Source organism: Protopterus annectens, chromosome 4.part0 (assembly GCF_019279795.1).
Source record: "Protopterus annectens isolate FY-2018-M chromosome 4.part0, PAN1.0, whole genome shotgun sequence".
Classification (NCBI taxonomy): Eukaryota; Metazoa; Chordata; order Ceratodontiformes; family Protopteridae; genus Protopterus; species Protopterus annectens.
In genome coordinates this window covers 1,619,007,747-1,619,028,055 of record NC_056733.1, presented here as the reverse complement: position 1 = coordinate 1,619,028,055, position 20,309 = coordinate 1,619,007,747, and the positions used below count along the sequence as shown (strand labels likewise).

The window sequence follows — 20,309 nt, the reverse complement described above, 5'->3', positions numbered from 1 at the left end:
TGGCCAAAGCTAGTTCATCGGACCTCTCTTCTTTTCCCTTAGATCCCTCTAGTGTTACCATACAGCCACTATGGAATCAGGTTAGCCACATCCTCTGTGGCTGTTGGGGTCCCATTAGTTGATAATGGAGAGACACTTTTGTTAGTGTGGGGAGAAGGGGCAGGAAAGGTGGTCCTGTTTAACCAGATTACTATGCCCATCCCTGGGGAAGCTGCTGCTGCCATTAAATATCATATTTGCTATAATTTTCCTGTCAGAAAGAAACAAAAAACTAAACATTTGTATTCTCCTTCTTCAGTTTCACTGGACAGGAGTAGTTTATTAAGTATGGCTCATGGTCTTTTACAGGCTAATGACTCTTCTTATTGGGTGGTTTCTAGTTAAAAGAAACATAGATTCCTCTTTTCTTGAAGAGATTCAAGGAATTGAATCTGGAGAGGACTGTAATGAGACAGATATTTTTTTCCTCAAAATTCTGATTCAAACCCAGGAGAAAGCATGTTCTCTAAATCTTCCTGTCAATGATTCTCTTTCTTTGAGAATACTTCCAGTGTGCCATCATTTTCAGTGGGAGACCACTGAGGTTTCTCAATCCCTCAGAAAATATTATTAAATGTTACAAATGGAATTCCCAGAACCTCCTCTTATGCCCCAGTGCTGCCAGCATTGGAGTATTGGAGGATGTGTTTGTCACAGCTTGTGATATCCCTGATAAGAAAACCTTCTGCACCTGTGAAAGCACATAAAATGTACACAGTTCCTCACTGTTTCAAATTTCTTTACACTCATCCCAGACTTGACCCAGCAGCTATGGTTTTAGTCAATCCAGCTGGTGCCAAGTATTTTGTTAACTCTAATCCTTACCCTTCTGACAAGGATGGTAAAACAACTGATAAGTTTTGGGGGGAAAAACTGTATGCTTCTTTAACTTTTAGAATTTTGAATTGTTAGGCTCGTATATTAATGTTTATTCTGAGTAACCATGAAAGCATGAGGCATGTTTTGTCTGCGGTTCCTTCCTGTGAGGAAAAATCTGATCTGATGTTGCCCTTTTCATTCTTCCTCACCGTTGGGTCTTCGGATCTGATTTATCTCTAGAACATTTCTGGTAGTATTGACTAGTTTAGGTGCTTGTGCTCCTGAAGTGTATGCATGTGTATTTCCGTTGGCCTAGTTATGGTTGAGAAACCAACAGATTTCAAAAGATGTACCTCCTGTGGGCACAAAATACCAAACTCTGATGTGAGGTGTATGTACTGTCTTGGGCCAGGGCCCTTAAATGCCAAGTGTGACATATGCGCGGCATTTAATCCTTGCACCCTTTCTGATAAGAGGAATAAGTTAATTTTGAGAGGTCTGTTACCTTATTCTGGGCTCAAGCCCCCTCCATGCCTTTGACCTCTAAAGAGGTCAAGAAGCAAGCCCTCTCATTTTCGGTGGGCGCTTCTTCTCAAGCTAAGAAAAGAAGCAAAATATTGACTCCCATCTTTGGATCCGATGCAAACCAAAACTTCCTCATTCTAGAGATAGATGTATTTAGAGGAAAGATGTTTTTATATAACAAAGAGGAAAGTGAGAGGAGGAGGAGGGGATCGTAATGCTTTTGTTAGCTAAGTGCGGGAAGGGGGGTACAGAATGGACAGAACGAGCAGCTTAGCACAAGAAAAGTATTATATTCTAGTTAGAGTTAGAAGAAGCCAAAATGAAGCAAAATATTGAAATTATTAACTTGCAACCTTTACATAAACTTGAGACTAGTGGAACACGTCTGTACTGGATGGTGGCAAACTCGATTTGAGGAGTTACAGTGGATATAAAAAGTTTACACAACCCTGTTAAAATGCCAGGTTTTTGTGATATAAAAAATGAAACCACAAAAAATAATTTCAAAACTTTTCCCATCTTTAATGTGACCTATAACCTGTACAATTCAATTGAAAAACAAACAAATTTGTTAGGGGAAAAAATATAAGAAATGAAAAACATACAATAAGCTGGTTGCACAAGTGTGCACACCCTTAAACTAATACTTTGTTGAAGTACCTTTTGATTTAATTACAACATTCAGTCTTCTTGGGTACACACCTGTCATCAATTAAAGAGACTCTGATTAACCCCAAATAAAGTTCAGCTGTCCTAGTAGGGTTTTCCTGACATTTACTCAGTTGCCTGCTACAGCAAAAGCCATGTTTCACAGAACGCTTACAAAGCATCAAAGGGATCTCATTGTTGAAAGGTATCAGTCAGAAGAAGGGTACAAAAACATTTCCACAGCATTGGATATACCATGGAACACAGTGAAGACAGTCATCAAAAAGTGGAGAATATATGGGACAACAGTGACGTTGCAAAGAACTGGATGTCCCTCCAAAATTGATGAAAAGACAAGATAAAAACTAGTCATGGAGGCTGCCAAGAGACCTATAGCAACACTAAAGGAGCTGCAGGAATTTCTGGCAAGTACTGGTTGTGTACTACATGTCACAACAATCTCCCATATTCTCCATATGTCTGGGCTATGGGGTAGGGTTGCAAGACAGAAGCGTTTTCTTACACAGAAAAGCATCCACGCCTGGCTAAAATTTGCAAAACAATACATCATGAATGCCAAAAGCATGTGGGAAAATGTGTTATGATCTGATGAGACCATTGTTGAACTTTTTGGCCACAATTCCACAAGGTACGTTTGGCGCAAAAACAGCACTTCGCATCACCAAAAGAATACCATCCCCACGGTGAAGCATGGTGGTGTCAGTATCATGCTTTGGGGTTGCTTTTCTTCAGCTGGAACTGGGGCTTTAGTCAAGGTAGAGGGAATTATGAACAGTTCCAAATTCCAGTCACTTTTGACCCAAAACCTTCAGGCGTCTTCTAGCAAGCTGAAGGTGAAGATGAATTTCACCTTTCAGCATGGCAGTGACTCCAAGCATGCATCCAGATCAACAAAAGAATGTCTTCAACAGTAGAAAATTTAAGTTCTGAAATGGTCCAGCCAGAACCCAGACCTAAATCCAATAGAAAATTTGTGGGGTGACCTGAAGAGGGCTGTGCACAAGAGATGCCCTCACAGTCTGACAGATTTGGAGCACTTTTGCAAGGAAGAGTGGGCAAGTATTCCCAAGTCAAGATGTGCCATGCTAATAGACTCCTACCCAAGAAGACTGAATACTGTAATTGAATCAAAAGGTGCTTCAACAAAGTATTAGTTTACGGGTGTGCACACTTATGCAACCAGCTTATTGTATGCTTTTTATTTTTTATATTTTTGCCCCTAACAGAGTTGTTTGTTTTTCAATTGAATTGTATAGGTTATAGGTCACATTAACATTGGGAAAATATTTGAAATAATTTATTGTGGTCTCATTTTTTTTATATCACGAAAACCTGGCATTTTAACAGGAGTGTGTAAACTTTTTATATCCATTGTAGGGAAGGTATGATGTATCATGGGAAAGGGAGGAGCTTGAGACTGAGATTCTAAAGTCTTGTGGATACAGCTGAGTCTGATCCAAAGACCCAACAGTGAGGAAGAATGAAAATGGACAACGCAGTTGCCAAGTTATACTAAGTACAATACTTATATCTTCTGAGTGGTTTAGCTTCTAGTTTCTTCTGTTTCTTAGGTCACTACTCATTGATTAATGTGTGTTTGACTCTGTTGCCACTGGTAGCATGTTGAAGTGGTTTGTCTAGCTGCATTCTCAAAACCTCCGAGAGGATATAACCTATACGATTTTAAACTCACCTTTGGATAGTGATAGTTTTTGATCCATCTCCTTCCGAGTTTATCAAAAAAATAATATGATGAGAAGAGAAAGCTGCTTCAGGGAATTTCTCAGATTTTTCAGCCCTTCTCTAAATTTGTTTTTCTCTTCCTTGTCCAATTTTATCTAGAAACAAAATAAACAGTCTCAGAAAAATGCCGGTAAGCAGACATTTAAAAACAATGGCAGGGAGATTCTAAAAAGAAAGCAGGAACCTCTCCAAAACAAAAGACAGTCAGATGTGTCAGAATGACTATGTAAGGGACCTTGCCTCCCTCCCCCTCTGCCCCAGTAGTCCCTTATCCCTTCCAGAAAACCTGGCTTTCCATTTTTCTCTTTGGCAACAGATTATTTCAGACAAATGGGTTCTGAGACTGATTCAGCAGAGGGTACAGATGGTAGTGGGAAGAAATCCCTCCTTTCCAGTGAATTATTTCACATCCATCAGACCAAACCCCTCGGTTCCCTCCTGCCCTACAGCATATGCCTTCTCAGGGGGTAGTAGAAGCAGTTTCTTCTTCCCAGAAGGAAAGAGATTTTTATTCAAGAATGTTTCTGGTGCCAAAGAAAGAAAGAAAATGCCTAGAGACTTGGGCTGGACCAGCTTGTGATAGTGCCAGGTTCAAAATGCTTTCACAACACAATGTTTTACCTCTTCTTCCTCATTTGAGTTTTTTGGTAACCTTAGATTTAAAAGATGCTTCGTGTCACATTCCTATTAATCCAGACTTCAGATGTTTGTGAAGGTTTTCTGTGTCTATATCACATTATCAGTTCTTTGCATTACCCTTCCAGCTATACACTGTTCCAGGCATGTCTAACTCTCCTTACACCATATTGCAGGTACAAAGTATCTACATTTTTCCATACTTAGGTCTCCTGCTTATCTTTGCATAATGTTTTTCAAAATGTCAGTAATCTCTCTCCTGTGCTAGAGATCTCCTATGCAGACTGGGATTCCAAGTGAACATTCAGAAGTCTTTCTCGACTCCCATCACACAGGACTGTGTTCCTAGGATGTCTGCTAGACAACACAGTACAAAGAGCTTTTCTTCTACAAGAACAATATTTCTGTATTTGGATGTATTTTGCAGGTGTTCTACACAGAATTAAGTCACTGCAAGGAAGTACCTCAGCACTCTGAGTCTCATGGTATTTGTGATTCTCATGACACCTCTGGCAAGACACCACACGAGGAAAGATGCAATGCTTTCTTAAGTGTCTTTGGTCCCAGCACCAACCCCCATTGTCTTTTTGGATTACAGTTCTGGGATTTCTGAGAAGCGAAATCACTTGGTGGATACACCAAATATCCCCTGAATCCAGGTAGCCTTTTATTCCCTTCTCTCCTCCTGCTCCAAAGCAGTCAGTCACCACTGATGCCTTAGCCTTTGCTTAGGGTCCAGTGTCAAGGGGGTTAAAAATGCAAGGTATCTCAGACAACAAAGAGACACCAAGCAAATAAATGCAAAATACATGCTTGCCATTATAAAGGCACTCAACTCTGTGAATCACCTTTGGTTCCCAGGACCACTTCAAGTTGTTACAGACAATACCACTCTGATGTGGTACATAAGCAAGCAAGGGGAAGCCAGGTCTTACAATGATGATGATTCAATAATTCATACTAGGCTAATTGCCCTTGTCGGCCATTTTAAGTCTAGCTAATTACCCCATGTGAGAATCAAACCCTGTACCTTATGTTTGTAAGGTAAACACCGTAACCAGTATGCCAACCACCCCTGTACAGACTAGCCATGTTAGCATGAGATATAGCTTTACAGCACAGTGTCACTCTACAGGCTTCCTACATTCCATCAGAGCAAAATTGTATGGCAGACAAGCTGAGTAGGGCAAAGGCAGATTCTCATGAATGGAAAATAGATCAAAGAGTCTTCCAAGAGTTGATCCATCTGTGGAGAGTTCCTCAAGCAGACCTTTTTGTTTCCTTGCTGAACAATCATCTTACAAAATTCTGCTGTAGGACTCCATGCAAGAAGGCCTGGAAGTCAGATGTCTTTTCTTTTTCTTGGGCAAGAATGCACCTGTATGCTTTTCCACCCTTTCCACTGATATCCAGGGTACTTCTGAAGATTCAGAAGGAATCCCCCATGATCATTGTGGTATCTTACTTCTGTTCCAGGCATCAAAGTTTCTCCCTCCTTTTGTAATTGGCCAGGAGCAATTACCACAGGCTTCCTCACAGACTAGATTTACTCACACAAGAACAGAGTTGTTTGATACATCCCAACCCCAAGCAACTTCAACTGACTGCTTCAGCGATGTGGTCTTAATAACGATTTAGACACCTCTTTACTGAGGACATGCAGAAAGTACGGATAGAAGCAAGAGAGCCTGCTACTAGAAAATCATATATATTGGCAAATGGTAAAGGTTTTCTATTTGGTGGCAACAACACAGCCAGCACTAAATCATGGCTAGTGGTTCTCTGGTTTTGCAATATTTGTGTGATTCCCTTTCCTATGGTCTATCTTACTCCTCCATCAAGGATCATTTGTTAGCCATTTCAGCATGTTCTTCATGGATCCCCCTTTTTCAGTGCACTCCCATGCCAAAATGTTTTTGAAAGAGATTTTGCATAGGAGACCTACAGGAAAACTTGTGGGCTCCTCCTTGGAATCAAATTTTTGTGTCAGATATATTAACACTTGCTCCATCTGAACCAGTTCATCTATTAACTTGGAAAGTAGTTTTGTTAGTTGCTCTGTAAAAAGAGTATCTGAGTTGCAAGCTGTTATGGTGAGTCAACCTAATCACATTTTCCATAGATACATAATTTCTTTGAGAAATAATCCTTCTTTCATGTCTAAAGTGGTATCTGTATATACCTGAGCCTAACTATCTATCTCCCTGTGCTCTTTCCTGAATCCCAAAATGAAGGAGAAAGGATAATTCATACCTTGGATGTCCACAGAGAGCTCGGGTACTCTCTCGACAGAACAAAATCTTTCAGAACTTCCAATCAGTTGTTTATTTCTTGTGAAGGTAATAAGAAGGGACAACCTGTGTTAATACAGACTATTTCCAAATGGTTGTCTTGGGCTATTACCTTTTGTTATTCCCACCTCAACAAAACCGTTCCATGCAGGGTCAAGGCACATTATACCATCATGGCCTTGGCTTCATCGATGGTGTTTTGGAAAGGATTGGACTCTAAAAGTATTCTAGTAGCAGCAGCTTGGTCCTCCGTACATACTTTTACAAAGCATTACAAGCTAGATTCCTTCTCCAGGTGTAGGTCAAGCTTTGTTAGGACCATTCTCCAGGGGCTCCTGGACACTTCTTCCACTTTCCAGTTGTTAAAAGCTATAGTAATCTATCCATGTATCTCATGTTACTGCAGCAGTGAACGATATGAAGAACATAGTACAGTTGTGCAAGTAAACTTTACATAAAAGTAGATGTTCAAATGATCACTATTGCAGTAGCCACAGCATCCCTCCAGCCCCCCCCCCCCGTTTTATTATAAGTTTTTTATAATACGGTGTGGATTTTTATTTCTTGTTTTTTTTAACAATGTCCACCTAGTGCTCAGCCTCTCTCTCTCAGTTGACATGAAAGCACTGAAGGGCTTGGCGCCCAAACCTGTCTTTTTTATTTTAGTGAGCTCAGCTTGAGCTAACTAATGGTTTAGGTGCATGAAAGGTGACCTGAATCTTTGTAAGCTAGCTGACTGTTATATCGTATGCAGGATATAACTCCATATAGTAAAGGCTACTGCACCTGTGTTCATTCAAATATATACTGTTATAGTAAGTTTACTTACACAACTGTAATTTCTTGGTCAAGTAATCCACCTGACGCAGCTACTTATCTCCCCCAGTAGACAAATACTGTCAGCTTTCTCTTTTGTTCTCTCCATGGGTTCATCTTGTCAGGTGTTAATGATTTTAGCCTTTTTTAACAGACTTATATTTTCAGGCATTCAGAAAGAAAATGGGTTAAGAAATTGACAGTAAGCTTATGCATGGTAAGGAAACAGTTAATAGCTTTTATAGCCTTAAGTGCCTTGGCTACATCCTCAGAGATTTTCTTGTTACCTATGTGTAGTAATTTCTTCTCCCCGGTCTTGCTATATTTGACCAAGTCAAGAGCCTTTCCAGAAAGTACCCAGAACAGTGTGGCACAGCACCTATTTTTTTTTTTAGTTTTTTTTCTTTTCATATATCTGTGTGTCATAATCCCTTTTTTTCTTTCTGTAGGTTAGCTCCAAGCTGGGGAAAGACAAACATTAGGGGCACACAGTCTTGGAAAACTGGTTGACTTATAGCTGATCAGTGTGTCTCATTTTACAGTAATTTTACAATGATCCCCGTAATGTTTTTGACTCTACAGTTATGCATGTGTCTGTCTCCGGAAATAATGAAAGGTTATCATGAAAGTGAACATTTTGCAATTAGGTTTGTATTTCCTGATTGATTATGTTAGTGTTTTTGATACTTGTTTGTTTGGGTTCAACTGTGCTTCAGCTGGCATCTATTGGAAAAAAGTTTCATCTAACTATTGCAGCTAAATTAGTGCTCACTTGCTATGAGAGAACTTATCTGAGTAAACAAATGAAAAAAAAAAAAACAAAGTCTAAATTCTCATTTACTCCCACTAAAGGGTGAAAAAGAGAAAATGGTATTAGAAGTGAATGAATTGAAGCAGAAGGTTAAGTTTCTTCAAGATCAGATTGGCCCTCTCAGTAAGCAGAGAGATTACCAGGAAAAGGAGATCCTTCGTCTAAACAAAGTAGGTAACTTTTTTCCCAAAGAACTTTTTATTTTCAAAGTTGTAATAAAATTGTGTTTTCTTGTCATTCATGTATGACTGCGGTGGTGGTGCTGCGGTAACATTGTCGCCTCACAGTAAGACGTCCTGTTCGATTCTCGGCTAAAGCGTCTTCTGTGTGGAGACATGCGTGAATGAGCGTGCCTTCGTTGAAGGTTGTGCGTCAGGGCTGGCAACTCTGTATGTAAAAATCTACTGCCAATCATTAGCGGACCGGAGTTCTGCTGTGGCGACCCCTAACCGGGAAAAAACGAAAGATACAACATTCTTGTTCATGTATGACTAATGCAAACTGTAGTAAATTAACTGCGGAATAAATGTATATTATGTTACTTATTAATTCAGAAAATTGACAACATATTGGCAGACATCATGGCTTAAAATTGGTCTATAAGATAGGTCATTTTTTGGTTAAAAGCATGTAAGTGAATACATTTTAAACAGTTTCAAACATTATTTTTTGTTATTCCACAAATGTGCTGTACTCAGAGTGTAATTAGAACTGGAACTTTGCCATTTTAAAAAAGGGTTGATGGAATAGAAAGGATCATAATTATTGGTTCTATGGGAAATATCTAGTTTCACTTTTTTCTTGAAAACCTGGTGGGGTTGGCATTGGTTCCCCAAGTAATAACATGTGAATGAGCAGTTTTCAGAATGAAAGTACCATATTTTTCACCCAGTTATTCAAAAAGAAAGAGGCAGCACTTCTATATTTGTATCAATAAAACATCCTCTTTTTTTGAAGTAAAAATAAAAAAAAAAATGTTTCTACAGTTTCCATTTTTTCTGTTTTTGTGCATTCTAAGTAAACTGTGGTTTTCTAGAGTAGCTAATTCATTAGCACCAAAAGACATTTTGATGAGTGCATTATAAATATTCCACAGTATTTGCTTGCTTGAAGATGTAAAGAAATATACAGGCTGCTTTTACTTGAGAGAACTCTGTGGTGAATGAGCAGTACCTGAATGTTCAGCTTCATAGTAAGCCTTTAGACCATCAAAAATGTTGCTTTAACTGTGATTTGCATTGAGGCATTTGAGAACCTACCTAAAATGTTAATTTAAAGAAAAGTTAGAAAATGAGCCCATGCACTTGAAATTCACAGTCTGATTGTTAGTGTTACAGCTTTGTTTCTGAAACAATTTGAGGCAGAGTAAGTCTTTTGTTAAAAAAGTAGGTAATCTGTTGAACATGCTTTTACTTCCTGTACAGTATTTTTTGTCAGAAGTTCACTAAATGCACTACTAGAAAAGAAATAAACAAACAAAAAAATCAAAAAAGACCCCTTAAAATCAACAGTATTCCAAGTTTAAATTCTTCAGTTCTTAGCTTCTGCAGCCAATAGTCAATTGCATTCCACTGTAGCACTCCTTGTAATTAGTCAGTTAAGGAAACAATTTGTTTGTTTATGGGTTTTTTCAGTTTAAAAGATAACCCTTGCCTATGCACATCACTTCATACATATTCTTTTAAAGACCCGTCAAACATAAAAGATCAGTTGAGGGGCTGAGAGCATTTCATCTCTTTATTGTCTTTGCTTCCTCATTGCAATTGCTTTTATCTCAACAAAGAAGTAATGGGCAGGTGCATGTTTCATTAATTGATTTCAGTACAAACTTTGTACAATTAGAGTTGAACGCAATTGATTTTAAGCAGTAAAGGCTGTGAGGCAGACGCACTTAACTTGTGATAATTATTCATATGATTGTATTTGCTGTTTCTCAATTTTTTGAGGTATTTTCTAGTCAAGTTTGGAAATTTTCTCCACAAACTTACCCAAGATGTCTACTTCTTCACCTCACTCTGGGCCTTCAGTGTTAACTCCATTCAAGTAACCCCCCCCCCCCCAAGACAGGAATCTTTTAAGTATTCTATGAGTGTCTTGAAAGACAAATCCTTTTTTCATACAAAACTGTATTATTAGTAGCTTTCAGTCAGAACACTCACCTACCAGTTTTCTGAAAAAAGAGATAATGCCTACATCTGCTGTGCATGCAGGAAAAACTCCAGTATGATAACAAGGGGCTTACAAATTCAGATACAGAAAGATTGGTGCCTAACAGGCAATAAGAAGACTTTGTATGGACCACTGGTTTACCTATTGCTATGAAACTCTCAAGACACATCTGAGTATGTAGTTTGCCATTGCATTTGATAGTGTGATAGGATGAAAAGATTGTGGGTTATTGAGCTATTCATTGTTTTACTGTTGTAGGTGGAGTTCCTGGCTTTTACTGTATGTTTAATTTAAAGTCATATAATAAATATATGATAACATGTTTGATGCATTATTTCAATAGACAGTGTGTATATAAATGTTTATGTTATATGCATGTTTCAGAAACCGGTAAATTGTGTAGGGCTATATATCATTATCTAGAATAGTGCTGGAACTTGTTGCCACCTCCCAGATAAGTCGCAGATTAGAAAACTGCCCATATGTTACAATTATTGTCACATTGAGCCTCCATGAAGAATGTAGTAAAGTTAATTTGTCAGTGACCCTTACTGAAGACTATTTTATGGTTGTGCTACCATAACAGTAGATCTTTAAAAAGACACTGTAGCTTTAAAGATTCACTCCCTTCCACCATCCTAGGAATGGTGTGTGTGTGTGTGGGTGTGTGTGTGTGTGTGAGTGTGTGTGTGTGTGTGTGTGTGTGTGTGTGTGTGTGTGTGTGTGGGTGTGTGTGTGTGTGTGAGTGTGTGTGTGTGTGAGTATATATGTATGGGTTTCAGACAAGTTATAAAATGACAATTTGTCAAACCTGTGAAAATGCTGCCACAGGTGACTGAAAATCAGATGATCATATGTGCAAGCAGTTTTTCTCGGCTAGGGTGCCTTCTGTGCGGAGTCTGCATGTCCTCCCTGTGGTCGCGTGGGTTTCCTCCAGGTGCTCCGGTTTCCTCCCACATCCCAAAGACATGCAGTAGGTGGACTGGACACTCTAAATTGGCCCTAGGTGTGAGTCTGTGCATGTGTGCGCCTTCTGTGGAAAGTTGGGCGCCGGGCTGGCAACTCGACACTATAAAACTCCACTGCCAATCATGAGCGGACAGGTGATCCGCTGTGGTGACCCCTAACCGGGAAAAGCCGAAAGAAGAAGAAGATATGTGCAAGCAGTTGCTTTGTTCAAGAGTGGGGTAGCCTGGGGTTTGGGGAATATGGCCTTCCCCCACTGTAGTGTGATCTTGCAGTTGGTATATATAATTAGTAGGGGGTAGGGAGGTGCTGATTTGTTTTTTGCTTTTGTGTTTTTCGATCAGCTACTGGTGTACAAATTGCACTCGTCATTTGCCGTTTATTAACGTTTTGACTAGCTGTCATACCTCTCTCTCTCTCTCTGTGTATATGTATATATTTATATATGTATGTGTATATATATATATATATATATATATATATATATATTTGTTTATTTATGTATATACACACACACAGATGTAGATATGACCAAAAAGGTAACACATACAAGCCGTTCCGTAAAAACTGCAAGAAAGACCCAGCCAAGCTAGAATCTTCATTGTGCAATACCTTAAAACTCCTGTAGTGGAGGCCCATGGGATATATACTAATGATCACTTAAGAAGATACCAGTGTTTTAGTTACATATCTCCTGAATACCAGTGCTCTTTCACACCTAGCCTGAGTAGAATTCCACATCTTCTAACACTTGAAGAGCTCCTACCTGGATAGCCTTCACCTGAACTAGAATTCTGAGAATGTACTTTTTCACCCTTGCTGTAAACAAATGCACATATCTAAAAATGATGAAAGTTACAAAAAAAGTTAAAATACGAAAGTTATTCAGCACATATTCCTCTTCATTACAGTGATATTAATATGTTAACCAGCCATAATAGTAATTTTATTTTGAACAAGTAATTAGATAACATACATAGTTACTTATTAAAATTATATGCAAACAAGTATTATCTCTGCAATAATAGTAAACAGACCCCAGCTATCAGTGTGGCTTCTGTTTGGGTAGATGTGATCTTCATTTTTCTGCAAACTGGATTTGTAGATGCCGCTCCATTTACTGAGATATTTGCATAACTATGAATAATTTGCATATCTGCATATTTAATGGACAAATATATATAAATATCTGCCGTTAGCCACTAACTATCACTGCAAAATTTAATTATTGTGTACACTTTCATTTGATACCATGGAATACCATTTAAATACCCTCTGGCTGAAGTTTTAAATGTAATTATGAACACTTGCCTTAAATATGAATGTAATATTTCCAGGAAAAAAATTATAATTTTTGTGTCACCAAGTATTCCATTCATCTGAGGAGCCATTCATGACCTGTCTGGTGACTGGGCATGTGAAATACTGAATCACAGTCACCCAAATACACAATGCCAGAGATGGGTACAGAAATATGATAATTATACTAGTGCGCATACTTTATTACTGAACAAATATACATATATGCTAAGTGGTAGTACACAAACAGCTGGTATCAATGGCAACTGTTGCAGTATTATTTAAGTTTTCATTTGACACCGTGAAGTACAATGTAGTCATATTATGATACAAGTTATTAATACAATTATTGATAAGTGCCAAGGCCATGCTTTCATAGTATTTCCAACCAGAAAACTGAGAATTAATTTTTGTGTTGCCAAGTACCCTATTCATCTGAATGAACTCTGACCACATGACCTCTGTGGTGACTGGGCATGTGATATACTGAATTACAGTCCAAGTGCACAATTCCAATGATACCATCCCAATCAGCTCGGTCCCCGCCAGAGGTTCTATGCAGGAATTAAACACAATATGTTCCACATTGTTGACCAGTACTATACAAACATTTTGAGCTGTTGCTAAGACATTTAAGCTGTTCAACAAAAAGCACACCAGTAAAAGGCAATATGTTTCTTTCATAACTTATATGGCTTGAAACATAAAGACATAAATTGTAGTGAATGAAAAGTGTCCCTGGCATACAGCAAATGTAGGTTGGAAGCACAACTAAAAAGCCTGTGCTCAACATGTCCAGACAAAGCAACCAAACAATTGATGGGCAGCAATTAAATTAGGTGGACATTTGTGTCCATAGTACCCAGTTACTGAAAAGATGATGGAACAACTCACTAAAAATGATAATAGAGCAACACATTCAGTATAACCATGCACTCTGGTAACAGTACAGATAATCTAGCTGTGAAGTCCAAGTAAACTGACTGTAGGCCTAATGATGCAACCAGTACATTCCCTTTGCAAACAGACCAAATGTATACTGGAAGCATAGCTAAAAGACCTGCACTCAACACAGCTAGACCAAGCAACCAGATAATTGGTGAACAGTGGTCAAAATATGTGGACATTTGTGTCCATAGCACTGAAAGCTACTGAAAAAGATAATGGAACAACACATTCATCATACCCATGCACTCTAGAAACAGTATGGATAATCTAGCTGTAAAGTCCAAGTATACTGACTTTAAGCCCAGTGGGACTGACCTGTACCCTTTGTAAACTCTGACATACATATAATCACTGCTGGAAACCTAGCTAAAATACCTGGGTTTGACACATCTACACAAAAACACATACTTTTTTCAACCAAGATTCCTTACCCCACATGCGCGCGCACACACAAAGGCCGGATTAAGACCGAATTGGGCTTGATGCTGCAGCACAAAAAGGGCCTATTTTTTCTCAGCATTGGTGAATGTGCATTCGACACTCACTGTACATGCGCACTCAGACCGAGCAAGAAGCCTTAATTGCTTGTGATGCAACCAGCCAGCCTTTATTGAACATGAATAATAATAATGACTTGTCGACGTATTATCGTAACAGCTCGAGATTAACATCAAGCTATGTAACATCAACATTCAATAGCAATTGTCTGAAAAGTGCACTTAATGCAGAAAAGGCTAAACCAGATCACCTTAACCTAGCCTACCTAGGCATATTGTCACTCTTACTACTGCGCTAGTGCTGCTTACTTATATTGCTGTTTTTCGAGCCTTAGCAAGCGCAAATTATTCGATTGTGTCCATGAAGTCAAGGCTGCGCAGCAGCTCATGCTCAATGCTCATAAGCGCCAGCATGCTTTGCCTTTCCTGCCCCATTGAGGACCGCAGCTCTCCTTTGACTATTCCCAACTTTGAGAAGCTCCGCCCGCTGGAGGCATTGGACACCATCATGCACAGATAGATGCGCAACCCAATCTCAACGTTTGGAAAGATTCAATGATGATAAAAGCTTGTACATGGTAAGCTCTGCTGATTCGTTCACAGTCACCGGTTTGAGTGCGCATAAATGCAGCAAACTGTATCAGCTCAGCCACCAGTGTGTCTTCCAAGTCATCTGGATATGAGGAAACGAGATTCTTAGCTTTGTCCTTCAATCTGCTCAATGCTTAATGACGTTAGCTCCGAGAGAAATTCAAATATCGTCATATGCCTTCATCCGCTTTTCCAGTTCAGCTAACAGACTGTCGATCATGACCAGATACATCTGAGTTTTGAACATTTCCCTTGGGCTGAGGTCTGCTTCATTTGTAGCTCCTTCATCGGGCATTCACTTTCGCTTATGGCCTCAATGCTGCTCAGCCTTGTATTCGCCATTTTGAACCTTTTCTGTCGCCACCTGCTCATACACGTCAAATCTGTCCCATGCAAACTGAACCATGTCGACCAGTGATGCTATCAAGCCAGTTGCTGTATTTAGACTGACTGTAGGATCTTGGAGACTAATGCTCGTGCTGTTGAGATGGCCAAGGATATCGTTCCAGCTAGTAGCCATAACTGCTGTATCAAGTTCGTCCATTCTGAGCGAAAATCCCTCAACCTGATTTCTCGTATCTGCCTTCTGCTCCTTATCTGCTGCAAGCTCATCCAGGACTTCCTGAATGCTCTTCCACTCTTCTACTAGCGCTTTGACAGCATCTGCACGTTCACACCATCTGGTTCCAGGCAAACCCTTGAGCATCAGCGTGCAGCGATTCTTTAGTCACTGCCAGTGATATGTTGAGTCAGACAGGAATACATATAGTCCATTGATAAAATCGAAAAACCTGGTGCAGCCACCGCAGCTTTCAGCAGCCTGATCTCCTACCAGGTTTAGGCCGTGGTTGCAACATGGAATAAAAGCAATGTATTTACATTCTCGCTTCACCATTGTCTGGACACCATTGTACCGTCCTGACATGTTTGACGCATTGTTATACGACTGGCCTCTGTAGTTAGCAATATCCAAGCCTTTTTCCTTCAGAAAGTTCAGAAGTATGCTAGCCATCTGCTCCGCCGTGTGTCTCATCATCATAGGCATGAATGTCAGGAACCGTTCAACTGGGCCCAATGGCAGAACGTACCGGATAACATAACGTGATACGTCAGGTGTCGAGTCAGTCGAGACAGAGAAATACTTCGCCTCCTTGGCTTCTTTCAGGATGGTGTCCTGCACCTTTTGTCCCATGAGCTTCACCAGTTCCTTGCAAATTGTGGATGACACATAGGAAACGTGACCATTCCCATGGGTCGCATACTTTCTAATATGGCTAGCCAGAAGAGTATCGTACTCTGCCAACAGCTTAATGATGCCAAGGTAGTTACTATTATGACCTGAACCTATGATCTCATCCATGCCCCTTATAGCAAGACCACGCTCAGCTAAGAATATCAGAACGTCGATGAGCTGCTTCAGAATCTGGTGCCAGTAACACCGCTCTTCCTTGATGTGTTTGGCAGCTAGGTAGTCAACACTACCAGCCTCCCTCTGACAGCTCGCAAAGGACAACATAGCTTTGTGATGACCATCGCTGCTTTCATGCATTATTATTCTGGATTCGCCTGCCCGCCAGTTGTCAAAACTGCCAGAAACAAACTTGGTCGCTTGAACAGCACTGCCGGTAAACAACTTACATGCAAACCAGAACACCTTCCCTGTTGAAGGCGAGTAGCACAACCATTGTCTACAAGATTTTTCGCCATTGAGTGGATGCGTACGCACAAAGAAGGTCTTGATGCATCGATGTTGGAACGACTCTCCTGGCACTCTCTTCAAACTTCAGTGCAGTGTGTTGGCAGTCTTTTGGACCTTTCTTCGCCCAATATTTGAGTGTTAGCATCAATTTCACCCCACTGTCCCAAATCATTGGTGAAAGCCTCCAGCGTCGGTGCCAATGCTTCAGCGATCACGTCTCCTTTCACCTCTTCTCTCTCTGCTGAACTTTCCCACTCTTTATTCTTTCTTGCCTCCACAGGTTCATCTTGCTTGGCCTGGTCTTCAGGAGCACTCGAACTCGCAATCGCATCCGATGCAAACGATTGAGATGAAGATGCTCGTATTCCGAAGTATGAACTCAATTTTGGAATTTTCGCCGAAAGGTTTTCTTGTTCTGCTGCTTCTTTCCTTTTCTTTTTCACATTATCCTATCCACTGAGTTGAGACGCCATAGCAAGCGTACGTGAAACAGTACAAAATATAGCACAAAATAAACTGTTTAATGTAAAATTGATAGCATTAACTTGAAATCTTCGGTTAACAATAAACACAACAACATTATAGTTATGTCACAGTGCAAAGAATAATAGTAACTGTATAATAAGTAATGCTGTGTATAGGTGTCCGAAAGTCAGACTCCAAATTTCATTCTAAGAATTATTTTGAGGTTTATATAGCAAAGGTAAATTGTTCAGCTTCCGGAAAATTTTCGTCTTTTTTCATTTGGTCCTATTTCAGGAATGGGCCTAATGCTGCAGCATCACTAGCACCCACCTTAATACGGCCCACACACACACACACACACACACACACACACACACACACACACACACACACACACACACACACACACAATACATTTGAGTGTGCTTTGCATTCCCTTCTGAAGCAACCACTGAGTCACATAGAAGCACACAAATACTACCTCCTCCCCACATGCATATACCGTCACCCATGCATTCACATTTCCTTATTGCAGAAACGGTTTGACAATAAAAAGGTTTTTTAAACTTTGCAAATCCAAAGGTATTTCATTACCTTGCATTTTATATGCCATTATTCAGTGGCTGTAATCTTCAGCGATTTCCCAGAAAACTACAGGTTTTATGAGGAACAAACCAAAATTATGAGACAAAAATCTGAGGCATGTGAGACGTATGAGAAACAAATGCAGATGCACACACACGTCTTGATTATGAAAGCAAAACAAAATTAAATCTAATACTTTTAAGCTTTACAGCACTTGTTCCCATTTACCACTGTGCCAAGACACATGCACAAGCACACACCTAATATAAATTTTCTGTCCATCTATGTAAAGGTGTATGTATGTATTTACATGCACAAGATACACTCCTTAACTCAGTGAGTGACAAAGCCAAAAATAGTGCTGGACAAAGGTGCCAAATAAACAGAGTGCTACTTGAAATCTTGCTGGAGTACCTTGGTTTGCATTAACACAAGTTTTCTGATGGATACAAAGTTATTTAGGGCTCTCAGTAATTTTCCAGTCTATCAAAACCATAAGGAAGCAGAAACCAAAAATGTAACGTAAAACCAGGGTATTTGAGAAATATGGATTTCTGTTACACACACACACACACACACACACACACACACACACACACACACACACACACACACACACACACCCCTCCCTCACTGAGTTAAAGACGCCAAAAAATGGTGGTGGTCAAAAGTGCCAAATGAGGAAGGCATCATACTCGTGTAAATTTGCAAAAATAACATTTTTTTGCATTAATAAGAATTTTCTGGTGGATGCAAAGTGTGAAACTGAAATGCCTGTCATTATTTATTAAATCAATAATTTGCCAGAATATCACAACTTCTGTGAGGAAAAAAACAAAAATGCAATGCAAAATCTGACCCACTTATTAACCAGCACTTGCATAATCTGTGATCGCCTACATCTTTTTCTGTTTGACCTTCATTCACAAATTAAGATTAACAATAAATAGTCGTCTGCTCTAAACGAAGTGGCCCTGAGTAGGCATGACTGCCTCTGTCTGAAACCATTCTTTTTCGGGTGCTGTTCCTTAGGTTAGCGTAAAGTTTCATTCTTTTCTCCTTTTCTGCTTCATGTTGGGAGAAATCCCATACTGTGAGTTCTTTTCTCTTTTATAGCTTTAGGATGTCAGCGAGTTTCAGCTGGGAAAATAACCATGTAGTGGATGGTTAGCACCCCGGATAAGAGACCAACCAAAAAAAATATTGAGGCTCTCCTCCTCTCTGACATTCCACAAAGCAAGACAAAGATGATCTAAATCCCCCCAGTGTAATATAACCAGTAGTAGCAAAAGATTTATCAGTTGTTCACTTTCCATTTGTAAAGCGGGAATCTTGAACTGTTCTGAGATGGACAGGTCCACTATCAGATGATTGACTGTCAACTTCTTATGCTGAGTGTCTTTTAAAACTGCATGCAAAAGTAAGGTAAAAGTACTTTTTTTTCTTATTTTAACTTAAGAAGAGGCACACAGTGAATGCTTGTTCTTTTGGTGCTGCTATCCTCTTTGTGAACTCCAAGTAAAGTATAATAAACAGCTTCAATTTTTTATCTAAAAAAAGTCAAAGGAAACCGTGATATTTTACAATGTAATATTAGAGATGCACCAGCATTGTATTCTGTGACCATGTTTCTCCAGCTCTAATATTTTTAGTAAATTTATGATTGATATGCAAAATAGTGGAGTGCTCTCTAGTGCTGAAGGCATGATAGGCATACTTGCATTCTAGAACATACACAGTTCTCATCATGGATGCGAATGAGTTAAAAAGTCTGTTAAAAAAATCCTGGCACCACTACAGACTGACAAAGTAGTCCACACAGTTGTTTTCATCTAGACAATTTTTTTTCTTTATTCAGGAGAAGCTGACTACTAGTATTAATCCTCCATAGCTAGTAAAATACGTATAAAAAAATCCATAGCTAGTAAAATACATATTAAAAAAAAGTAGGCTAAAAACAATAAACAGCATTGATTGAGAATAAAACAGATAGATGTCAACTTTTTCCTTAAAAATAAAGGTTTCTTTGGACGTAAAACAGAATTATTTAAGTTTTTGCAACATAATCTGAAATAAACACCTTCCTCTATTTGCAGGTTGGAGGGGAATCTCCTAGAGTATGTGAGGAAGACCACGGGAAAAAAATAATGGCCAGTTCCCTTTAGGCCTGTCCTTGTCAGTCAGTTGTCAGTTGTAATCTTAACACAGACTGACGCAAGCGATACTTTTCAGTCCTCCCTGTGAAAATCCCAATGGCAGAGCAGAGAGCAGTAAGAAGTCAAAACCTGTGTGTTCAATTAAACTCAAAGGTTGTTATCAGGCTGGGGACAAGCCTGCCCACCTGCTGAGGAGGAGTAACTTGCTACATTGCTCTCCAGACAGTCTCATCACTCCTAATTCCCTACCTTGCAGTAGGCGTCCAGTGCATTTTTGTATACACAGTGTCTTCTCTTTTTGCTGAATTGCAATTTATGTGACATCTCAATAATGTTATTATTACACTAAGCTGTGTCAGCATTTGATGCCACAACATTTGATTATTGTGTAGTTCTCTTACCTATTATCTATAAAATGCTGTTTCCACTTATGTAATTATGTACAGTTTTCTTTACGGCATGTTTCATTATTTTACAGTACATTCTGTACAGTAAGACTTTAATTGTACTTGGCTATTACTACTGTGTTTTTAACCCAGACTTTGCCCTACAGTTGGTTCTGTGTGGTCAGTGCTCTACTCCATT

At 39.4% G+C, this 20,309-nt stretch overlaps 1 protein-coding gene across 2 annotated transcripts in view; it reads left to right on the top strand.

Annotated features, from left to right (window-relative positions):
• TNIP1 (TNFAIP3 interacting protein 1) overlaps positions 1-20,309 on the top strand; it is a 739,301-nt gene that overhangs the window by 491,966 nt on the left and 227,026 nt on the right. For both annotated transcript variants that reach the window (XM_044069404.1, XM_044069403.1), the window contains exon 12: positions 8,391-8,519. In XM_044069404.1, coding sequence (XP_043925339.1) covers positions 8,391-8,519 — 129 coding nt within the window. The remainder of the gene's footprint in view (positions 1-8,390; positions 8,520-20,309) is intronic.